Consider the following 23,920-nt stretch of genomic DNA (forward strand, 5'->3'; position numbering starts at 1 on the left):
ATATAAATATTATATAAAGCAAAGTTTTAGAATAAAAGAAATGCCAGATGACCCTAAAAGAGTTCAAAATCTTATATTAAATCTGTTCCTTCAACCTTCCCCTTCCGCATCTCCTGATTGTTAGTATTAAATATGTGCTTTTTCACAAGACAATTAGTAATTAAGCTCGATATTTGTTTTTAATTTTAAAATGGTCTTAAATCCCTTACATAATTTTCATAAGATAGAGTACAAAATTATTTAGCACAGTAGAGATTTCTTTCAGGAACTTTCAAGGAACAAAGATTGTTAATATCTAAATATACAACATTGTTCTATTAAATCTCCACTGTATTAAATTATTACTTGAACTTCATTTTCTCAAGAAACCAGAACTTGCAAATTACCTTTTAAATTTAAGTGTACCAGCTTCCTAACGTTTAAAACAAAAAATCATTTAAAAGTATGTGGGGGTGTTGAGAAATATAGATTTTTTTTCTGAATATAAAAAATAGTACATTAAAAACTAGTAAAGTTTATTCTCTCATAATTTCTCAAACAGTAGCTGACCAACTAAACATGTGTTTCCACTTCTTGTTACTTGATGCTCATGGTTCTTTGCATGTGTCTTTTAAACTAGAGCTTTAACTTCCTCTTGTGCATGGTTTGTGCAAATTGCAGTTTATTAACTTGTCTTTGTCTTTGATGCTTGCAACCTAATCCATCACAGCTACACTGCCTCGAAAAGAAAGTGCTGTCAAACAGGAAACAGAGAGTGAGTATGCTTAGTGTATTAGAAGGTATTCTCAATGCATGTTTGTTTAATGTCTAGTAACTGGTTATTTGTCTTGAAAAAGTTAGTACCAGAAATATCAATTGCTTTGAACTGCCAGGTATTGGAGAAAGAAAACCAACATGATAGTAGTGGTATGGTTATATCTAAGAAATATGTAATATAGGAAATTATATGGCAAGTAGTAAAACTTAGTGTCAGAAATTTATGAAAAGGCTTAACCATCAAACTTCTATTTTCAGGCTGTATTTAGAAACTCTATTTTTTAAAAATTTACATATATGGTCAGATTTGCATAATGAAGCCAAAGTTTGTCTTAACTGCCCTTAATAGATCTCTATTTGTCCCTTCTGACCATTATTAGCAAGTAGTACAAATTAACTGAGAGGTATTGAAGAAAAATGTTTTTAAATATTGTATGTATTGTTTGTATTTAAATTCTGAGTCAAAATATCACATTTTCTTATAAATTTTGAATCCTTTAATTCCTTGGTGTTGTGAGATTATCCAGCCATATGTTCTTACTTCTCTTCATGGCTATGATAGATACCTAAATTCAACCTAAACACAGACATCTCATAATAAGTATGATTAGTGATACATGCATTAGGTTTAATTTATGTTTTAAGTATAATAAATTCTCGGTATGCTTTGCTTTTCCTTATTTTTTCTAGTTTTTAAAGAACTGGAGTTAAGTAGTTCATTTACTGGAAAAAGCAGAGTTTCTAGGTCCTGGAATATATTAAGTTGAATTAAATGTAATTGACTCTTTTTTTATAGGGCAAAATGATTAAGTATTGGCAGTTACATATAGATCAACCTAATATACAGATTTAAGGTGGACATGAATGATTCAGGCAGTTTTCTGCAGAAATAAAACAAAATCAAGTTAGCATACTGGTCCTTTCAGTCCTATTCTATGGATCTGTGTAGTTTTGCTTCTCTTTGCAATATGCACTGGAATGGGACACAAATGTTACTAAACAACAAGGACACTGTACATCCTGCCCCTTGTGCACTAAGTAATGTGAGTCCTAAAAGACCAAGACAATAGGAGGTAGCCCTGATTTATACTCCATATCTTTTATTTGTAAAGATCACAACTTTCAAAGTTTTATTATTTCTTAGGTCTTCATGGAAGTTCTGGGAAATTAACTGGATCTACTTCTAGTCTAAATAAACTCAGTGTTCAGAGTTCAGGGAATCGCAGATCCCAGTCATCTTCCCTGTTGGATATGGGAAATATGTCTGCATCTGATCTTGATGTTGCCGACAGAACCAAATTTGATAAGGTAAGATAAAACAAGTACTTCTTAACCATTAGCATTGCTTTTTCTTTTCTAACAGCAGTTTACAGTTGCTTTAAGTGTTTTCAAAGATTTAGGTTCTTTGGGCTTTCTTTGAGACATTAGCCATGTCTTTCTTTCCAATTCTGAATTGAATCTGGGGAAAAAAAAATACTAGTCAAATGGCAGCTAAAATGTGAATTATCAATTGAATAACATAAAAGTTTCATTAAAATTCATTTTTATAAATCACAAAGTGTCAGGCACTATAGTACATGACTATAATTCCAGCAACTCAAAAGGCTGAGCTGTAGAGTCACAAGTTCAAGGCCAGCCTTAGCAATTTAACAAGACCTTATCTCAAGATAAAGAATAAAAAGGACTAGGAATGTAACTCCATGGTAAAGCATCCCTGGGTTCAATCTCCAGTACCAAAAAAATAATTCAGTCATAAAGTGCTCTCATCTCTAAGTTATTCAAATAACCACAAAGGGAAAATAACAGCTTAACTGGGCTCTGCATTAATCAAATAAGTTTTAAAAGTTTATCTCTGTGTTCCACTTCCTAGATTTGAAGAGAAAAACCCTTTTGAGTTTTTTTAAGTATGTTCTGTGGGCCTGTGTTACCTGGGTTATATTATATTTGTCCTACCATTTTTAGAAAGGGGTGTCTATGGGGTTCTGTAAACCCAACAGAAGCCCAAAGGCAATGCAGTATAATCCAGGTCCTTATAACAGAGGGAATTAATTGGGGATGTTATTTTAAGTACTTCATACAGCTTTTTCACTATAGGATCATTTTGGTTTTCTTTAGATCTTTGAACAGGTACTAAGTGAACTAGAACCCCTGTGTCTGGCAGAACAGGACTTCATAAGTAAATTTTTCAAACTGCAGCAACATCCAAGTATGCCTGGAACTATGGTATGATGTACATCTATTTTGACTAGTATTTATAGTCTGTAACATAATTAAACTAAATAACATGTGGTCAGAGTTTCATTATCCAAACAGAAAAGGAAAGAATGTGTGATATAGTGATCTTTAAACATTTTGTCATGTCATAAAATAATCAAAGCAGTGATAGTTTGGGCACCTGATAGTCCAGAATGTCTTACACCTAAACATTCTCTAATGTTTGTGTTTACTTTCTAAAGAATATTATTAAAAAAATAATTTTAACATTTCAAATAATTACCAAGAAAAAAATGTGTATGTGTATGTATATAATATTTACTAACTACAGACCTTAAGCCAATCATTTAATCCCTAGTTTTCTCTTCTATAAAGTGGATATAGTGATGCCTGTTCAGCATGCGTTGGGGTGGCATAAATGTGAGGAAACAAAATAAGTGATTTTCTAGCATAGAAAATTTGAAGAACTTAAAAACACAGTACAAATAGAGTGATTTTTTAAATTAAGGTCATCTTAAAAATGTTTTCCTTAGATAAAAAATTCATTTTTTTATGACTGATTTTCATTTGTTGCTAGAAATGGTTGGGATTTCATTGTTGGTAATGGTGGTATTGGTGATAAGTTTGCTTATTTGTTGGTTGCTAAGAATTTTTGATACCTTTTTTTCTTTTTCTTTTTTTTTTTTTTTGTTTTAGACATTGATGGACCTTTATTTTATTCATTTATTTATATGCGGTGCTGAGAATCAAATCCAGTGCCTCACACATGCTAGGCAAGTGCTCTACCACTGAGCCACAAAACCCCAGCCAGTTTTTTCCCAGTTTTTTTTTTTTTTTAAGGTGGACACAATATCTTTTATTTTATTTTTATATTGTGTTGAGAATCAAACCCAATGCCTCATGCATGCTTGGCGAGCACTCTACCACTGAACCACAACCCCCGCCCCCTGATATATTTTTAAATGTTAAAGTTTTGTTACAGTGATTGGTGAGGTTTCCTTAATTATTTCAATTTTCTTTTAAAAATTGTTTTTGGACATTTTCCATTTTTTTGTTGAGCTGCCTTGCCATTCCTAATATTCCTAGCCTCTAGCACTCTCCCTCCCCCCACCATGTGCACACAGATAAATACACCTTCTCACCCCACAGTAATTCTCAGGTAAAATTCTAATAAAAATGCATTTCATGAATATCCTTAAATAGCACACTAAATTATATAGCTTCATTGGGAATACAATCATTAAAAAATCATTATACTACCAATAAAAAATCATTACTTTTCATAGTGCATTCTCTCCTAGACATTTTAAGACTGAGCAGGCTTTTGCTATATAAACTAGTCAAATTGTTGGTCTTTTATTATGTAAAGTACCTAAATAATTTTTACAGACTGAAGCAGAGGATCTGGATGGAGGAATGTTATCACGGCAACATAATTCTAGCACACAATTGGCTGTGTCATCTGAGTATGTATTTGTTAATGTCTCTTATTTATTTTGGAAAAAAAAATTAACTTTTAGTGGGCTGGGGATATAGCTCAGTTAGTTGTTTTCCTAGCATATGCAGGGCCCTGGGTTTAATCCTCAGCCACCAAAAAAACAAACTTCAAATTGAAACATAGAGAAATGCTGTTCATTGAGGAGTGCAGGTGTTTTTCAGTAACCTGACAGCACTGATAAGAATGTCCATTTTACTGGATTAAAATTGGTGTTGTGTGGCCCTTCAACTCTTCTTCCTAGTAATCACAGAAGATTCATCCAATTCTGACATTTGCTTATAGGAGGCAGCCTTTGAATTGTAATGGATTTTTTAGTATTCATGAAACACATTTCAGAATCCAGCTTTACAGATGACATAAAGCTTATTGGAACGATAAGAACTTACCTTCATTAAAATATTTTTATATTGGAAATTGTACAGTAGTAAGTTCATCAGTTTGGACATTTTTCATTGAAATACTAAATTTTAGTTATTTTAATATTGTAAATTAATTCACCTGAAGCTTATAATAACTTTTATATTCTTTATATTTTCTAAACAGGAAAGATATGATTCGCCAAATGATGATTAAAATATTTCGCTGCATTGAGCCAGAACTAAACAACCTAATTGCATTAGGAGACAAAATTGATAGTTTTAACTCTCTTTACATGCTAGTCAAAATGAGTCACCATGTATGGACTGCACAAAATGTGGATCCTGCTTCTTTTCTAAGTACTACATTGGGAAATGTTTTAGTGACTGTCAAAAGAAACTTTGACAAATGCATTGTAAGTTTTTTTTTTTATAACAATAATTTGAATCATTTCTTAAAACTACGTACTTAGATCAAGGGGTCTCCAGCTTTCTCTTGGGGTTCTAATGTTTGCATCCCCCGAAGCCTTAAAAATGGGTATTGGTGTCAACCTATATGAACAGTTAATGGGATGGCACTATGCCATCTGTGCTATACTGTGAATCTTGGCAAGTTCCAGAGTAGGTGGCACAGTGGCAGCAGCTGTGTAAAAGAGCCACTGATTACTGACATCCCAGTGACCATTGACTTCATGGAACAAGTCAAACTGTCATGTGGGCTTATTGTTACAATTTTTTCTTATATTCTTATGAGAAAGCTAATTTTTTATTATTTTAATTGATAGTTTTCTTTATTTTAGTAGTTTAATAATTTTAATAATTGTATTGCTTTAAGAATGAATTATTATAATAATATCCAGTAATCATAATAATAATTATAATCATAATAATAATTTTTCTTATTCTAGTAGGGTAAAAAAATCATTAGCAACTTTTTTTATTGTCTGTTAGGTTTTCATAAGCTTGTACGTCTGAATTGAGCTGGATCATATCCTTTAAAAAGGGTTTAATCTTATTAATGCATTTACTTTTTAAAAGTGGATATGTATCATTTGAGTATTTCTACTCTGTAACCTCTCAGTTATGGCTAACTCTTGAATATCCATGCAATAATGAGAGGTAAAAAAAAATATTAAGGACAATTAAAAATCCATGTTATGTATGTATTTTTTATTTTGGGAGGTTACTAGGAATTGAACTCAGGGCCTACTACATGGTAGACAAGCACTCCATTATGAAGCCACATCTCTAGTCATTTTTTAACATTTTATTTTGAGACTAGAGTCTGCTAAGTTGCCCAGGCTGACCTCAAACTTGTGATCCTCCTGCTTTAGCCTCTTAAGTAGATGAGATTACAGGTGTATGCCACCATACCTGGCTCATTTTTTTATACTTTATGTAAAAGTATAAAAAAGTATATACATTTTTATATGTATTTTATTATGTACTCTGTAAAATAATATTTACAGAGTTTCTGAAACTATAAAAGCAATCTATTGTAGAAACTTGACTATCTCTTTAATAAACTTGCTAATCCTACCAACATGATTTCACTTGGTATTGGAAATACTATGAAAGTTGACCATTTAGCTGTCAGCCTAAGTCTGACTATAGGCTGACAGCTAAAAGGAAAAGGAAGAGCTACCAAAGGCTAAGATAATGAGTTCCATGTGATGCAGATGCAGTTGTAATGCTAAATCATAAGGACACTACATGTTTACAGAATGTAAAGGCTTAGTTGGTTTTTATCATTAAAACGTAAGTTCATGGAGTACCTCTTGCTTGACCCAGTAGAACTTAGGATGTGGCAATAGATAGATGAACACAGTGGTTCAAATGAAGTGCTTAACACACCTGGCATAAAATAAGAGCCTAATCCCGCATAGCTTGTGTAATTAAGAATGGCTTATTAAAGAATGGTCCTGTTACTCTCAAGACAGGTACTAGAAAATGGTGTAACCTAGAAAAAAGTATAGATTCACATTATCTCCTAAATTTCATATGTATCTAAAGGACCTACCTGCTGCCTATCATTCACCTCTTTGTCTATTTTAAATCACATCTTATAGTGTTTGGCAGACTGTATGTTCCCAACAAGGTTATATGTATTGTATATTTTGGCACTTAAAACAAGAGAAAAACCTAGGGCATGAAGAATTTGAAAAGGTAATAAACAGGATCTGTGTGTGTTGAGGAAAAAGCATAAATGTCAAATGACTACAGAATGTAGAACAGCACCTGAGTTCTACAGTTCCATCAGGTGCCCAAGCAAAAAGTATCAAGTGTTCTTCAAAGAATAGGACAAGAAAGCTATCCTTGCCTGTACTAGAGCGAAATTTAGAGTCACTTATACATCAAGTTCTACCAAGCTGAATTCTGTGATCCAGAACTTGTCTTAACCGTGTTTCACTTGCTTTTCAGGATTCTTCACATTATGGTGATGCAGACTTGTACTCTTAAACCTTTAAGAATTATTTGACTTAGTTAAATTACCATGGACAAAAGTTGAACAAATAATATAACATATGGCTATCATTAAAGTTGTAGTCTTAAACAGTGAATAACCTGCATGTCGTTCTGATGATGGCAGTATGATTGGGTAACCACCTTGAGAGAAATTTGGGTGACTTTTGTTAGAATTTCCTCATTGATAACCCTTTTCTTAAATGAATGCACTATTTCTACTCTGTGCTTGACACAAATCCAGAGAGGATTTAAAACATTCCCTGCAGGCTGGGGTTGTGGCTCAGAGGTAGAGCGCTCGCCTAGCATGTGTGAGGTCATGTTTAGTATATACAGTGGCCTGAGTTTACACACACACACACACTTTTCCTATTAATGTTCAAGTGTCTTCAAACTATATGCCCTGTATATTTTAAATGCTACACAGAGAAATACCTATATGAAGCTTAGTAAGAATAATAGACTGGCATTCATAATTAGTGTTTACTGTGTACCAGGCTCAGATCTAAGCATTTTGCACACACCATCTCATACCACCACCACTCTCCCATCAGGCAGGTGGTTAGGCAGGTGAAGTGACTTACCTGAAATCAACAGTTAAAAAGTCACAGAGCTGCTATTCGAACCCAGACATTCTGGTTCAAGCACCTGCAGTCTTACCACTGCCTTCTCCGCTGCATCCAAATTTACACCTCATGGATATCAGCATTACTGAAGGGTAACATTAGTAAAGATAATATGAAATAGTTGACAGTACTCACAGGGCCTTCTTATATTAATACCTGAAATAATCATGTCTCCATTTCATATGTTCAAATTATACTTCCAAATTTGTGACACATTAAACAATAGGAAGAAATTGTAATAATTTGACTGTGAGTAGATCTAGATCCCCTAAGAATTACATAGATCCATAATTGAAGCAACAGGTCTTTTTCAACGCTGGTGTCTGGATTCTGTCTATATAAAACATTCCCATTTTACACTTGATCACTGTCAAGCACAAGCACTTTGCTAAACTTAGAATTAAGTCATTAATAGATGGGCAACTTTATAATACAAACCTATAATAGAAATACCTGTCCTCCCTCTGCATTACTATACTCCCAAAGAGAAAATTTTCCTATCCAAGCAGAAATTTTAGATTGATGAAAATTAGAAATGGCTATTGTTCTCAATCTTGGCCACATGGCCATCAGTTCTACTAACCCAGAGAGATCTTACATGTACTCTGGTATCTGCTCTGCTCTAACACAGAATGGGCAATCGCCCATAAATTCATAAATGATAGAATTGCATATTTATTGTTTTTATTTAACAGTCCTGAAGTTCACAATTCTCCAATGTGTCTTGTTTGATTTTTCCTTGTTCAATCTTATTTTCTTAAATAAGACATATTAGAAAAGTGTTTTTTAAAATCCATACAATTAGTATTTCGTGGTTACCCTTGTTGTGATTCATCTTTAACAGTTCAAGCTATAAATAAGCATTCCAAATATTCTAGGGTACTAATGTCCCTGCCTTCATCTTATATGCATTTGATTATAATTATATTTAGTTTCTAAGTTCCTTGGCTATTACTCTCCCCTCCTTTCTGCCTAACTTTAGAGTAATCAAATAAGGCAAATGGAAGAAGTAAAGATCTCAAAGAAGAGTAAGGTAGGAATTCTTCCATTTGTTGCTGAATTTGAAGAATTTGCTGGACTCGCAGAATCAATCTTTAAAAATGCAGAGCGTCGTGGAGATCTGGATAAAGCTTATACCAAACTCATCAGAGGAGTGTTTGTTAATGGTAAGCTTTTGTTCTAAAGAATTTTTGTAACTACTGTTTTCATTATTTCTGGTAATTCAAACATTGGAGACACAAATGACCTTCCTTTTCCATATTCTATAGTCTTATTTTAAGTTTTCTGAAGTTAAAGGTTTCTTAAATCCGAAAAGGAAGCAGTACATAAAACCTATTCATATTCAGAAACCATTTACATTGAAGAGTTTATAGGGGCTTATCACTATGCAAAATTGAAAATCATTTTTAACACAAAAAATGATCTCCAAGATTATATTTGCATTTTAACAAGAGTCTCTGAAGATGATGAGCAGTGATGTCTATGTAATATGAACAAATCAATTCAGTTCCTTAGGCCTCAGTTTTTGTTGCACAGGGAGGTTAGTGCCATAATACTATAACTCACTGTCTTCCTAGTCAAATCCCACAATCAAATTAGAAACAGAATAGACATGTCATTTAATTTGAAATAATGTACTGATTACTTATACTCAAGAATTTTAAGGGGCTGGGAATGTGGCTCAAGCGGTAGCGCTCTTGTCTGGCATGCGTGCGGCCCGTGTTCGATCCTCAGCACCACATACAAACAAAGATGTTGTTTCCGCCAATAACTAAAAAATAAATTTAAAAAAAAGAATTTTAAAATCTAAGAAATTCACAAGAAGTGGAATCATTTCATCAGTTGCTTATAACATTTTGAATAGAAACATTTGAGAAAAGATAGATTTAATGATTGGTTGATTTTTTTTTTCTTTTAAAATTCAAATTAGCTTTGTACTATTTATTCTAAAATAAAATGTGCTTATTAAATACCCCCTCAAAAAATTGGAAAACAGATTTTTTTTTAAATAAATCCCTCCATTATGTGATTTTTTTTTTTAAAGAGAGGGAGAGAGAATTTTAATATTTATTTTTTAGTTTTCGGCAGACACAACATCTTTGTTTGTATGTGGTGCTGAGGATCGAACCCGGGCCGCACGCATACCAGGCGAGCGCACTACCGCTTGAGCCACATCCCCAGCCCTGAAAAACAGATTTTTTAAAATCAAGAAGGAAGCAAGAATCATTTGTAGTCTCATTGTTCAGAGATAACATTTAATTTTTTTAATACTTTTTATTTGTCAATGGACCTTTATTTTATTTATTTAGATGTGGTGCTGAGAATCGAGCCTAGTTCCTCACACAGGCTAGGCGGGTGTTCTACCACTGAGCTACAACCCCAGCCGCAATGACACTTAATTTTTATTCTTCCAAAATGTTCAGTGTCACTCTTCTTCTCAGTATATATGCACATATATATTGTGTGTGAGGTGGGGGTGTTCCTGCATGTGTGCTTTAATGCAAAATTTTTTATCATGCCTTACACATACTATTTTGGAAGCTGCTGAATCCTATAATCCTATTGTGCATGCTTGTCAATTAATATGTATGACTATAATCATTTTAATGACTAGATAGTCTTCCATATTTCATTATTTATTTTAAAATCTTCTATTAATATGTTTTACTTTGTCTCTATTTATCTTTGTATACTTGTTGAATAATTTCCTTAGGGTAAATTGTAAAATAAATAGAATTTCTGGGCCAAAGAGGTTGTATATATCTCAAGACTTTTGCCAAATTACCATGATATGGTGAACTCGTACCTGTTTAGGGCTATGAACAGTTGGTGAAAGTTTCCATTACTATATATGCTGTATCAATGCTAGATATTACTGTGTATTATCAACTTTTTTTGCCAGCTGAATAAGCTATAAACTATTTCACTATTTCAATTGCCTTTCATTTATTTTACATTTTAAGTAATTAAGCAACTTGGAGTTTAGTGAAAGATGTGAAATAGGGATTTAATTTAGTGTACTCAAAAGGACCAGTTTAGCCAGGCATGGTGGTACATGCCTGTAATCCCAGCAACTCAGGAGACTAAGGCAGAAGGATCACAAGTTCAAAACCAGCCTCAGCAACTTAGCAAGACCCTATCTCAAAATAAAAAAGGGGTTCAGGGTGTGGCTTAGTAGTCAAGCACTTCTGGGTTCAATCCACAGTACCAAAAAAAAAAAAAAACTCGTCCTGAAACATTTTGAATAGTTTATTTCCCCACTGATTTGAAAAGTCACCTTTATGTTGGGCATGGTAGCACATGCCTGTAATCCCAGCTGCCCAGGAGGCTGAGGCAGGAGGATTGCAAGTTTAAAGCCAGATGCTGCAATTTAGCAAGACCTTGTCTCAAAATAAACGTAAAGACTGCCGGGGATGAAGTTCAATGGTAGAGCATCCCTGGGTTCAGTCCCCTTTATTGCGGGGGGTGGGAAAAAAAAAACTCATGTTATACTAAATTTCCATGTATACATGGTTCTATTTTAGGATGACTTAACTGTGTTCAGGTGTCTGTAAAGACTCTCCAAGACAAAAAAAATTTTATTTTTATTTAGTCCAGAAATGTGCTTGATTCTTAAACATACAAGAGAAAAAAAAAAAAAAAAGAATCACCACTGTGCTGATAACTAAATATGGTTATAGTCATATCAGAGATTTTATTTATAATTTTTTTCTGCTTTGATTTTAGTGGAGAAAGTAGCAAATGAAAGTCAGAAGACCCCCAGGGATGTGGTTATGATGGAAAACTTTCACCATATTTTTGCAACTCTTTCTCGTTTGAAAATCTCCTGCCTAGAAGCTGAAAAAAAAGAAGCCAAACAGAAATATACAGATCACCTTCAGTCTTATGTCATCTACTCTTTAGGACAGCCTCTAGAAAAACTAAATGTAAATATATTTTTATTCAGAATTTTTTCTTGGTTTTGTACCTGTGTGCATCTGTTTACATGTGAATAACATGCATTTATTTATCTTAAAGTTGCTGGTCTACTGACATAGGAGAAAGACTCAGTTATCAAAGATGACAGTCTGGAGACATTGCTAGATATTCTATGGACATTATTTCTTTTTATGAAAATTGATTGAGCTAAGGTAGTATTCCTTCATTTTATAGATGAAGAAACTGAAAGTAAATAAACTTGCCTGCCATCAAAATAGTTTGTTAAAGCAAAGCTGGGGTGGGAGTGAACCCAGGCTGGGCTTTCTGTTGTACCAGGCTCTTTCCATTCTTGCCTCATAATGACCAGCCTGTGCCAAGAGAAGAGGAAACCAAGATTTGTTTTGTACATTACCTTTGCTTTTCTTTATTTCCCAACAGAGCAGATCTAATAATAAAAGGAAATGATGATTTTAGGGTACTTTTTTAACATAGCAGAAGCTTAAATGAACCCTTCTAACTAACTTTGCCCACATTGTGATCAATCATCTTTTATAATTTTTTCATTTGAAACTAGAACCAAATACGTATCTGTTGCAAATAATTCAAAGAAATATTTAAAAGACATTTAATCAAATATAGAAAGCCAATTCCTTATAAAACTGAATCAGACAGCTACTTTTTTTTTCTTTTTGTAACCAGGGATTGAACCCAAGGGCGCTTAATCACTGAGCCACATCCCCAGCCTATTGCCCATTTTTATTTAGAGTCTCACTGAGTTGCTGAGGGCTTCACTAAGTTACTGAGGCTGAGTTTGAACTTGTAATCCTCCTGCCTCAGCCTCCCAAACTGCTGGGATTACAGGCATGTGCTACCATGCCCAGCAGGTACTCCATTAATCAGACAAAAGATCCATCTCAGCCAGGCACTGTGGCATATGCCTATAATCCCAGAGGCTCTGGAAGCTGAGGCAAGAAAATCATAGGTTAGAAGATAGCCTCAGTAGTTTAGTGTAACTGTAAGCAACCTGGTGAGACCCAGTCTCAAAATACAAATTTTTTTAAAAGGGCTGGGGATGTGGTTCAGTGATTAAGCACCCTCTGGGTTCAACCATGATCACACACACACACACACACACACACACACAGATCCATCTCACACCTAAAACCTGCATGATGCTTAATGCATTATAGGCATTTTCTTTTAAATTAAATCTAAAGTGGAAACATCACCAAAATCCTTTACTATTTAACATAGTTCTATCTAGTCTAGTAAGACCTGAAACCTACATAAGAGTTAAAGAATGGAGAGTAGGGATTATCGTTGCCAGTATATGTATGATATGTTGAAAATACTAGTCTCTGATTAAGGGGCAAGATTCAAAAAATAAATGTATTGAAATCCATTTATTGCCAGAAATGGTGGTACACACCTGTAATCTCAGCAATTAAGTGAGGCCATAAGCAACTTAGCGAGGCCCATTCTCAAAATAAAAAAATAAAAAGAGCTGGAGATGTGGCTCAGTGATAAAGCACCTTTGGGTTCAATCCCTAGTACCCAAAGGGGGGAAAAAATAGTAATGACAGGGTATTATCATTATCAGTATTAAATCATATTGTAAAGTGCTTAAATACAGGCATATCAGACAGCAAAATTTCATATTAAAAATTCAAATATAGGGCTGGAGTTATGGCTCAGTTGGTAGAGTGCTTGCCTAGCATGTGTGAGGCACTGGGTTCGATTCTAAGCACCACGTATACGTAAATAAATAAAGGTTAATCAACAACTAAAGAAAATGTTTTAAAAATCTAAACATACTTCAAGACAACCTGAAGAGAATATTTGTAATCATACTGTAATCAATATATTTAAATGAAGATCTTTTAAAAAAATCAGTAAAGTACCAAGACTCCAGTATGTAACTAGGAACAGCTCCTGTTCCTAGTTACATACTGGAGCTGTTTTTGGCTAAATGAAATTAATTGCTTTCAAACACTACTAAATGTTTGAAAGCAATTAATTTCATTTAGCCAAAAAATTATGGAATAAAATGACAGTCTTTTTGTACTCTGGCAACCATGGTTTTATAATAATTCAAGATAGCAGTCTTATATACTGTTGACAGAAATGTAAATTGATTGAACTTTCCTAGAAAGCAATTTGTACACAACAAAGGTCTTCAAAATGATCATACTACTCCACTGGGTAATTTCAGTTATTGAAATTTTTACTAGAAAATAATTAGTATTGTGGGTAAGTACTATATACAAAAGATATTTATGACGATTGTATTTATAAGAGATATTTTTAAAGATATGACTAAATTTTGTCAACTCCCAAAAAAAGGAAAATATCCATTAACTGAATAGTGATTCAGTTATTAGATGGATTATTATGTAACCATTACAATTTGTACTTAAGAGAAATCAAGGTGTGTAGTAAAGTATGTGTGTAGCATGTGTGAGGCTCTAGGTTCAGTCCCCAGCACCAAAAAAACTCAGAATATTCAGTGGAAAATGCAAGGTATGGAGTTGTAATTTCAATTGTGTACTTACATCAAAAGATTAGAAAGAAATCTAGAATGTTAATAATGATTATCTCTAAGTGTTATAATAGGTGATTGTTATTTATACTTTCACACATGTTGTCTGGTTTTTATACAATGGATATGTACTGTATCATAATACCATTTTGGGTTTTTTTGTTGTTGTTGTTTAGTTTTGTTTCAGTCCTGGGGATTAAACCCAGGGTCTTCTACATGCTAGGCTAGTGCTATTACTGAACTATTACCCAGCCCTACTTTTATTTTTGAGACAGGGTCTTGCTAAGTTGCAGAGGCTGGCCTTAAACTTGCCATCCTCCTTCATCAGCCTCCTGAGTAGCTTGAATTACAGGCATGCATCACCACACCCAGCTATTGTCTGATTTTTTTTAAATTGTAATGATAACAACAGTCATTCTTAACCATTATTTATTTTCATCTCCTTAAAGCATTTCTTTGAAGGTGTTGAGGCTCGAGTAGCACAAGGTATAAGAGAGGAGGAAGTGAGCTACCAACTTGCATTTAACAAACAAGAACTTCGTAAAGTTATTAAAGAATATCCTGGAAAGGAAGTGAAAAAAGGCCTAGATAACCTCTATAAGAAGGTTGATAAACATTTATGTGAAGAGGAAAACTTACTTCAGGTATGCTTCAGGGTTTTTGGTTTGGGGTTTTTGGTTTGCTTACTTGTTTTGTTTTTGGTTTGGGGATTGAACCCAGGGGATCTTTCTACTGAGCTACATCCTCAGTCCTTCTTATTTTTTTATTTGGAGCTAGTCTTTTTGTTGTTGTTGTTTAATTTTTTATTCTTTTTAGATATATGTGACAGTAGAGTATATTTTTATATATTATACATACATGGAGTATAACTTCCTATTCTTGTGATTGTACATGATGTGGAGTTACACTGGTCACATATTCATATATGAATAAAGGAAAGTTATATCTGATTCATTCTCTGTCTCTCCTAATCCCATCCCTCCTCTCTTCCCTTCTTTCCCTTTGTTTAATCCAATGAACTTCTATAATTCCCTTCCCCGCCCCTTGCTTTGTGTTAGCATCCACATATCAGAGAGAACATTTGGTCTTTGGTTTCTTGGGATTGGCTTATTTTACTTAACATGATATTCTCCAGCTCCATCCATTTACTTATAAATGTCATAATTTTCATTCTTCTTTAAGTTTGAGTAATATTCCATTGTGTATTATATATGCCAAATTTCTTTAATCAGTCATCTGTTGAAGAGCACCTAGGTTGGTTTCATAGTTTAACTATTGGGCAGTTGATCTGCTTATAAACACTGATGTGACCACATCACTGTAGTACACTGCTTTTAAGTCCTTTGGGTATTTGCTGAGGAGTGGAAGAGCTGGGTCAAATAATAGTTCCATTCCAAGTTTTCTGGGGAATTGGAGACGGAGTCTTGCTAAGTTTCTGATGGTCCCACCAAGTTGCCCTGGCTGAACTGCCTCGGTTTCCCAAGTCACTGGGACTACAGGCATGTGCCACTGTGCTCAGCTACTTCATTCTTTTGACCATCCTGGCTTTGAATATATATTGCTTTTCTCTAAAATATTCCTCTATAAATTCTTCCTATTTTCCACTTTTAGTGCAAGAAGAAAGTTTCATAATATGCAAATCAGTTTAATAAATTGTGAAGAAGAAAGCAATAATATTTCTGTGGTTATAGTCATTTCTGCTTATTTTATATCCATGTTTTATTGTGATAAGGCATTAACTTGCTTCTCTTTTATTTGATTGGATTTGTTTTTGTTTGTTTAGATCTTAGTGTGGAATATAGTACAGTGGGCTTGTAGAGATTAGGATCAGAAATGGGTTCATAATCTGGATCCAGATGAAGCTGTATGATTTGGGGCAAGTTGCTTAATCTCTTCCTTTTTTTTTTTTTTTTGAGAGAGAGAGAATTTTTTTTAATATTTATTTTTTAGTATTTGGCGGACACAACATCTTTGTTTGTATGTGGTGTTGAAGATCGAACCCAGGCCACACGCATGCCAGGCAAGCGCGCTACCACTTAAGCCACATCCCCAGCCCCATAATCTCTTCCTTATTTGAAAAGTATAAATGATGCCTCGCTCATGTGGACACTACTGTTATTGTCATTGCCATTTTACAAATAAGAAAAATCAAAGCTTAGAGATATGGAATAACATGACAAAGACCTCATAGCTAATAGATGATAAAGAGATTTAAACCTTAACTTAAGCCATTGTTCCTTATAAACCATGCTGAAAGGCCCAGAGATGAGTGAGAGTAATTCTGATTTTAACATCATAGAAGGCCTATTTAGGGATATTACATTTTTGTTGACATCTGAAAGTCAACAGTATTTTAACAAGTAGGGAGGATGGCATTCTAGCTGGAAGAAATAACATGAGCTTAAAGATAAAAAGTGTAATAATGGTTAGGGAATAGTGATTAGTCTTAAATTGATAGAAAATTGGGATTTATGAGGTTCACAAGAAAAAAAAAATCCTGGAAGAGTATATTTCCTTATCTGTGAAATGGAGATGATGATCATAGTACCCACCCTCACCAGGTCCTCTTAAGACTTAAATAGGATAATACATAAACAAAGCACTTTGCACTGTGCTGATACAGAGTGAGCTTCAATAAATGTAAATAAACGTAAGCCACTATGTCAGTGTGTGGCAAATTCTGTTTAATAGTGGTCCACATATCTCCACTGCTGGATTATAGTTATTCGATTGCAGATAGTTTTCTCTCTCACCCTGGTGTCTTCCCCAGTATCAAGCGGTGTTTTGCATCATCACCTTTAGATAAAGAAAAATTTAAACTTGATCTGAAATGGAATTTAAACTTAATTGTTGCATCGCATTTAATCTATAGTCAGTTCTCTACATAATTGTGCATAGCCATATCTGTGTTGGTATAATAGCTAAAACATAATGAGTGTGTGTTTGTGTCTGATGCTCTTGTAAGTGCTATACATGTGTTTATTCATTTAACTCTCACAGGAATCTTAGGATGAGAAGGTATTATTATTAATACCCTGGTTTACAGATGAACTTGAGGCCACAGATCTTGTAGGCAGAAGGTCTTAGGATTCTAGCTCCGGAATGCATGTTCTTAACCACTATACTATGCCAAATTCTTAGACAGTGTCTCGCAATTATTTCTACAGACTTGATTATGAATTATTTCCATTCATAATTTAATGACTTTTGGGGTTTTTTTTAAATTTTTTTCATTGTCAATGGATGTCTATTTTATTTATTTATATGCAATGCTGAGAATCAAACCCAGTGCCTCACACATGCTAGGCAAGCATCTTACCACTGAGCTACAACCCCAACCCTTGTTTTCTTTTTAATAATAGGTGGTGTGGCACTCCATGCAAGATGAATTTATACGCCAGTACAAGCACTTTGAAGGTTTGATAGCTCGCTGTTATCCTGGATCTGGTGTTACAATGGAATTCACTATTCAGGACATTCTGGATTATTGCTCCAGCATTGCACAGTCCCACTAAACCTTTTGAAAGAAGAAAAGATAAATGAATAAAGCACTTGTGGTATATCAGACACTATTTAAAAAATCAAGCCACTGATTTGAGAACCCAGACTTAAAAATTGGTGTAATATTAAATGTCAAAGAAATGGATAGTACTATACTACAAAAATTTAAATGCAAAAGTATAAATAATATGGCAATTTTATCTGCCCAGTAAGTTGTATACTAACTTAACGCCTTTATCTCATCATAAAATGCCATTAGCATTTTATAATATCTGAGCAGGAAATTTTCCTTTATTGCCTAGTTTCTTGTGTTTGAGAGTGGTTATCCCACTGTCATACATTGGGAGTTCTTTGGCACTTGCTACTTTTTCTTTTGGTTACAAATCATGTAATTATTAAAATATTGTACAGACTTTTTTCCCACTAACTAATGTGTAAATGAACATAATGGAGTAAATAACAGAGCTTATGTGATGGTCTGTTGCACACTAAAGTTTTAAGGATTATGTAACTCTTGTGAAGTAATAAATCTGAAATAAAGAAATTTTCAACAGAGTTAACAATTGGTGACATTATTCTTAGGGGTTTTATATGCTGTCTTTTATATAAAAGCAAATTCTTGCAAAATCAGTATATAAAAATTACTTGCAAGTATGTGTGTGTGTATATATATATATATATATATATATATCACACCACAAAACACTTCAGAAGTGTAATAAGAAGGTTAACAAGACAATAATAAAAAATAGCACCAAGGGTAATTAGAATTTAAGACTAAATCTAACAAAAGATGTGTTATGGAGTTAATTGTGTCCCCCCAAAATTCATTATGCTGAATCCTTGATCCCCCATGAGACTACATTGGAGATAGAGCTTTTAAGGAGGCAAGATTAAATGAGGTCATAAGGGTGGAGACCTGACTATAAAACTGGTACCCTTATAGGAAAAACTCTAGATTTCTCCCTTCCATGAGGGGACACAGGGAGAAGGCATCTCTTACAAGCCAGGAAGAGGGATCTCACCAGGACCCGGTTGTGCTGCCTCCCTGATCTCAGAATTCCAGCCTCCAAAACTAAGAAACTAAATTCTTTAAGGTACACCTTCTACAGTGTGTACTATGGAAGCCTGAGGTGAATAATTCAAGAGGCATAAGACCTTTATGGAGAAAATTATAAAATTGCCATGTTTCCAGATAAGAATATATAATAAGGTAGAAATAACAGTTATTCCCAAATTTAATGATTTAGTGCAATTCTAGTCAAAATCACAACTGTTGATTTTTTTTGTTTTGGTAAGACTTGACAAGCTGATTCTAAAATACATGTGGAGGAACAAAAAAGGCTAATAGCCAAGACACTGCTTGACAGGCAGGAGTTTCCTTATCAAGAATCATAGCTAGGGCTGGGGATGTGGCTCAAGCGGTAGCGTGTTCGCCTCGCATGCGTGCGGCCCAGGTTCGATCCTCAGCACCACATACAAACAGAGATGTTGTGTCCGCCGAAAACTAAAAAATAAATATTTAAAAAAAAAAAAAAAAGAATCATAGCTAAAGCAGCATTGTATTGGTTCAGAGATAAAGAAGTAGATAAATACTAGGAAAATAATGTCAGGAGAGAAAAGCAAATCACATTCAGTATGACTCTATTAATACAAAAGCTCAAAGACCTGCAAAAGTAAACAATACATGATTTAGAATTGCAAATGTAAAACTAAAGAAAAGAAAGTGATTGCAAATTGTGAAGTGATTGGAGGAACAAGAAAGTGAATGGTATCTGACAGGGACATAGAAGATTAAAAAGGAGCATGATAAGGTTCTTCTACTTCTATATAGGTTCTTCTACTACCTATATAGATTTCATTGTATCCTGATACTTTATACCTTACATATACACTGTCTTATACCAGTTCAACATTTAATTTTTTTAAATCTTAAAATCACATATGTGTGTATGTGCATACATCTTTACTGATATATAATATTAAACTTGGATACTTATGGGTGACAATCTGAAACCAAGGAAGATCTGGTGATTTGATCAAAGTCAATGAACAAAACTAATAGTCTGCCGCAGTCTGGATGGGCACAGAATCAGGAGCCACCACACAGCTTGTAGATTCAAACAGCAACTCTTTATTCCCGAACTCACACCAGCCGTCTACAATCACGTTCTGGGGAAATCCACGTTCTCTGCCCAAATCCACCCCCACTGGGCTTCTGTCTCCCAGAAAATACTGTCTGAATCCCGTGAGAACTCAAGGGGAACTCAGGCAGCAGGATACGCCCTATTCCCAGCAGGAATAATCTTAAACCTGGAACCACCCTAAACCCGGATAGTCCTAAACCGGGAACGCCCTAAACTCGGATCATCCTAAACCGGGAACACCCTAAACCCGGATCTGCCTTGGTCCTTGAGCAAGGTCACCTACATGCAATGTCACTGCAAAATGTCCTATTTCCACGAGTCCTTCCACTAAGCAACATGGGGTACGCTGGCAAGGAAATTGTCATACCTACTTGGCTAATGGCTCCCAGCAATAGTCTACACACCAAACTCGTTCTCAGAGTGCTGGACTTTTGCCTTTCTCTCCTAACAGCAGGAATAATACATATATAAGCATATATCATATCTAAGGACTAAATGCTAGTAGCAGACAAAGCTAACTTTTAACCGAGGTGGCTTAGCTTTTATTTAAAGAAAAAGGAGTGCCTTACTCCCCTCAGCAAGTTTTCTAGACCTTAAAGATCTATATCATTATTTTCTAGAAAAAACATGTAACTTTTAAACAAACTAATGAAAATCATGAGAGAATATTAGTAAACAAAAAAGTACTGAGAAAATAAAATACACAGGAAATTAAGATATGTAATATATTTGGAATATCAGTGCTATTGAAGAAGGTGATCACTTCTGTTCACTCTCTCCTTGGGGATCCTCCTTTGAGAAGCCAGTGTTTCTCGAACTTTAATGTACTTGTGAGACAACTGGGGACCTGGATGAAATACAGATTCTAGTTCAGTAGGTTCTTTGAGGCCCAAGATTCTGCATTTCTAACAAACTCCCAAGTAATTTCAATGCTGTTGGTCTGTGGCCCACAGTTTGAGTCCCAAAGCTTGAAGATGTAAAGGTACCTTGTTCACAACTCTAAACAGTCGGGATTATCTGTTGTTTCTGTCTTGGGAGATGGCTGACATTTATGCTTGCAGTTTGAACAAGTGTTTCAGGATGTTATTTTTAGCGTTACTGTGATGTAATGCTCACTTATCCAAATTCCTGAGTGAATATACTTCTGAGTACATTTAGTAGAAATTCCTAATTTCAAGAGAGGGTGGAAGGAGGGGTCAAAAGGCAACTGGGCAGATAGAACATGAGAGGAATATATGAAAAGAGAAAGGAGGTACTAAGAGGCAACCAAGAGAGTAACAAGCAAGATATAAAGTAACAACAATCCATAAGCATATTGCTTCTCCACCATCTTGAGAAAGCAGATTCTCAGAGACCAGCATCTCAGTGGATTTCACTTGTCCATCTGAATCTTATGCAAGATGGGTCTTTCTTGGACTGGAGTCGTGGCTTAGTGGAAGAGCACTTGCCTAGCATTCATGAGGCACTGGGTTAGATTCTCAGCACCACATATAAATAAATGAATAAAGGTCCATTGATAACTAAAAATATATATATTAAAAACATGGGTCTTTCTGGAAGTTAAACATTTTCTCTAATTTTTCTCTAAAGAAGTCAGGAAACTGAAGGGCAATGTTCTAATCTGATTTTTTTTTTTTTTTGGACACCATAATCTTTTATTTATTTATTTTTTAATGTGGTGCTGAGGATTGAACCCAGTGCCTCACACATATGAGACAGGTGCTCAACTTCTGAGCTACAACCCCAGCCCCTAATCTGAATTTTATACCTGCCTCCATTTAATTTTAAACAGCTTTTCCTGGCTGCCTTTAAATTACACATTGCCCTGTAATTCTCTCATAAGAGCCTATTATTTCCCTTCATGGCACTTACCATAATCGATTTGTCTGTTTTACTTCATTAGTATCTTGTTTCCTCTACTTAGACCACAGGCTCTATGACGAGAATCAAGACTATTCTGTGTGCCAGTGTCTGTCTAGCAAATATGAGTACTTAATATTAAGTTAAAAAGGGAAAAGTGAAGGCTAATAGTTCACAGCAGGAGGAAAGTGTAACCATATTTCTGGTGATAGACCCAACCTGATCTTTTCTTAAAATTGGGAGGCATCTCGCCACAAAGCCATGAAAAGATAATTTCAGCTTTACTATAAATTACTGCAAATTCTGAACCTGCTTGGAATGCCTGCCCGTGCCTTGAACTCACCCATGCCTGGCTCTTTGACCAGATAGTAGCCCTCTCTGAAACTTTAGTGACACCTCATAAATATTGGCCTTCCCTGGCCAGACAACGACCCTCTCTGAGGCTCTAATGGTCCTCATAAATTCTGATGTTGGGGACAGCAAAAAATGTAAACTACCATTAGTGTTATGCTCGTCAGAGTTCTGTTATCTGTAATCCCCACTTTGTGTAACTTTCTGGGCTATAAAGCTGGGCTGCAGGAAAGCTGGGATGGCTGTCTTGTTCCCGCCGTTTTGGGAGGGAGAGGCAGCCCGGCCGGTCGAAATAATAAGCTTGCTTTAATTTGATTTTAATTGGAGTCAGTGGTCTTTTCTTGTGTCCTGGTCTAACACTGGACTTTGCCTTCAGTGTTATTTTCCACTGAAGGTCCAGATGCTGGAGGCTCAGCCTCCTCTGCCCATTGCTTGAGTCCAGTGCCTGCCCAATAATCTGCCTTTCTCTAAGTGCTTGTGACTACGTTTAGCACTTACTCACGTAGGTGCTGAGTGTAGGGATTCTTTTTCTATTTCTGTGTGTGATACTTGGGATTTAACCCAGGAGTGCTCTACCACTGAACTACATCCCCTCCCCACCCCCTTTTTGTTTCCAAAACTGGCCTCTGATTTGTGATCCTCCTGCCTCGGTCTCCTGAGTTGCTGGAATCCCAGGTATGCAATACCTTCCTCAGCCTTGATCCAAGGAATGCTTAAAAGGAAATTGGCCCACAAGGGAAAGAAAAATTGTGCTCTGCTCCCAGTTCCTACAGCCAATACAGGGCCTTTCGCAGACAGTAGCTTAAATTTACAAACACTATGAATTGAACTAAGTTTATGGAGGGACCTAAGTAAATAATGTCCCCTGTAGAATTCAGGTATGTTCTCTGTGGGGGGAAAGTTTCTAGATCTACTTTTGTAAGCTCCTCTGCTAGACCTTGGGAGCCATAGAGTCTACCAAACCCTTCTGATTAATAAAACTTGACTTTTCATATGATAGGAGTATGCCTGGACTAAGGCACATTATCAAGATTGGCATAACCCATTGGCTCTCAACTGGCTTCATATTAAAACCACGGGGAAAAACCAGGGGAAGATGGCGGCGAGGGGAGTGCATTACCCCCGTGTGCTGCTTCACTGTGTGGGAGTATGACAAGTCAGGACGGCTAAAGGATATCTTGTTAGGAATTTCCAGCAATAGTGGGGTGCTCCGGAACCTGGAGGAAGGATTTCCATCGCACGAGGATCGGCTACGGGGACTCAAACGCGAGAGGTTTGTCGCACGGAGGGTAACTGCTTATTCAGCAAATCGCCCCGTGGCGAAAGTCTGCAGTGTGCGCTGGGATAGAGACGCAGGGTTACAGCGCTGCAGTTTCTGCCAGCCGCGCAAGCACCGTACTCAGGGCTGAATTCTGGGTTCCAGACGGGGGAAGGAAGCGGTCCTTCTCGGTTGTACACACCGGTCAGTCCACAGAGGAGGCCAGCAGCCACCATCTTGGTAAACTGACGTCACGTCCCCTGTTTTCGACTGACCGCAACTCATTCAGCCATAGATCAGGTAATTCCAGGCTACAATTCGCCTGTGGCTTGCAAACAGATTGCTAGGGTTCTGCGCCTGGGTGCTTCTAAGAACCTGAGCCTATCGGAGCGAACGCCGAGCGCGGGGCGCCCGAATTCTGGCTCCCGGAACC

General features: G+C 35.6%; 1 protein-coding gene across 13 annotated transcripts in view; it reads left to right on the top strand.

Annotated features, from left to right (window-relative positions):
- Exoc1 (exocyst complex component 1) overlaps window positions 1-18,431 on the top strand; it is a 51,708-nt gene extending 33,277 nt beyond the window's left edge. For 9 of the 13 annotated variants that reach the window (XM_015482125.2, XM_048784514.1, XM_048784522.1 and 6 more), the window contains 9 exons: window positions 710-754; window positions 1,901-2,064; window positions 2,872-2,979; window positions 4,360-4,436; window positions 5,012-5,240; window positions 8,896-9,079; window positions 11,640-11,839; window positions 14,820-15,014; window positions 17,733-18,431. In XM_015482125.2, coding sequence (XP_015337611.1) covers window positions 710-754; window positions 1,901-2,064; window positions 2,872-2,979; window positions 4,360-4,436; window positions 5,012-5,240; window positions 8,896-9,079; window positions 11,640-11,839; window positions 14,820-15,014; window positions 17,733-17,885 — 1,355 coding nt within the window. In that variant the 3' untranslated portion in view covers window positions 17,886-18,431. The remainder of the gene's footprint in view (window positions 1-709; window positions 755-1,900; window positions 2,065-2,871; window positions 2,980-4,359; window positions 4,437-5,011; window positions 5,241-8,895; window positions 9,080-11,639; window positions 11,840-14,819; window positions 15,015-17,732) is intronic. The other 4 variants (XM_015482126.2, XM_048784518.1, XM_048784520.1 and 1 more) reach the window with 2 other exon arrangements.
- The last annotated feature ends 5,489 nt before the right edge of the window (window positions 18,432-23,920 follow it).

This window comes from Marmota marmota, unplaced genomic scaffold, assembly GCF_001458135.2.
Source record: "Marmota marmota marmota unplaced genomic scaffold, marMar, whole genome shotgun sequence".
Lineage (NCBI taxonomy): Eukaryota > Metazoa > Chordata > Mammalia > Rodentia > Sciuridae > Marmota > Marmota marmota.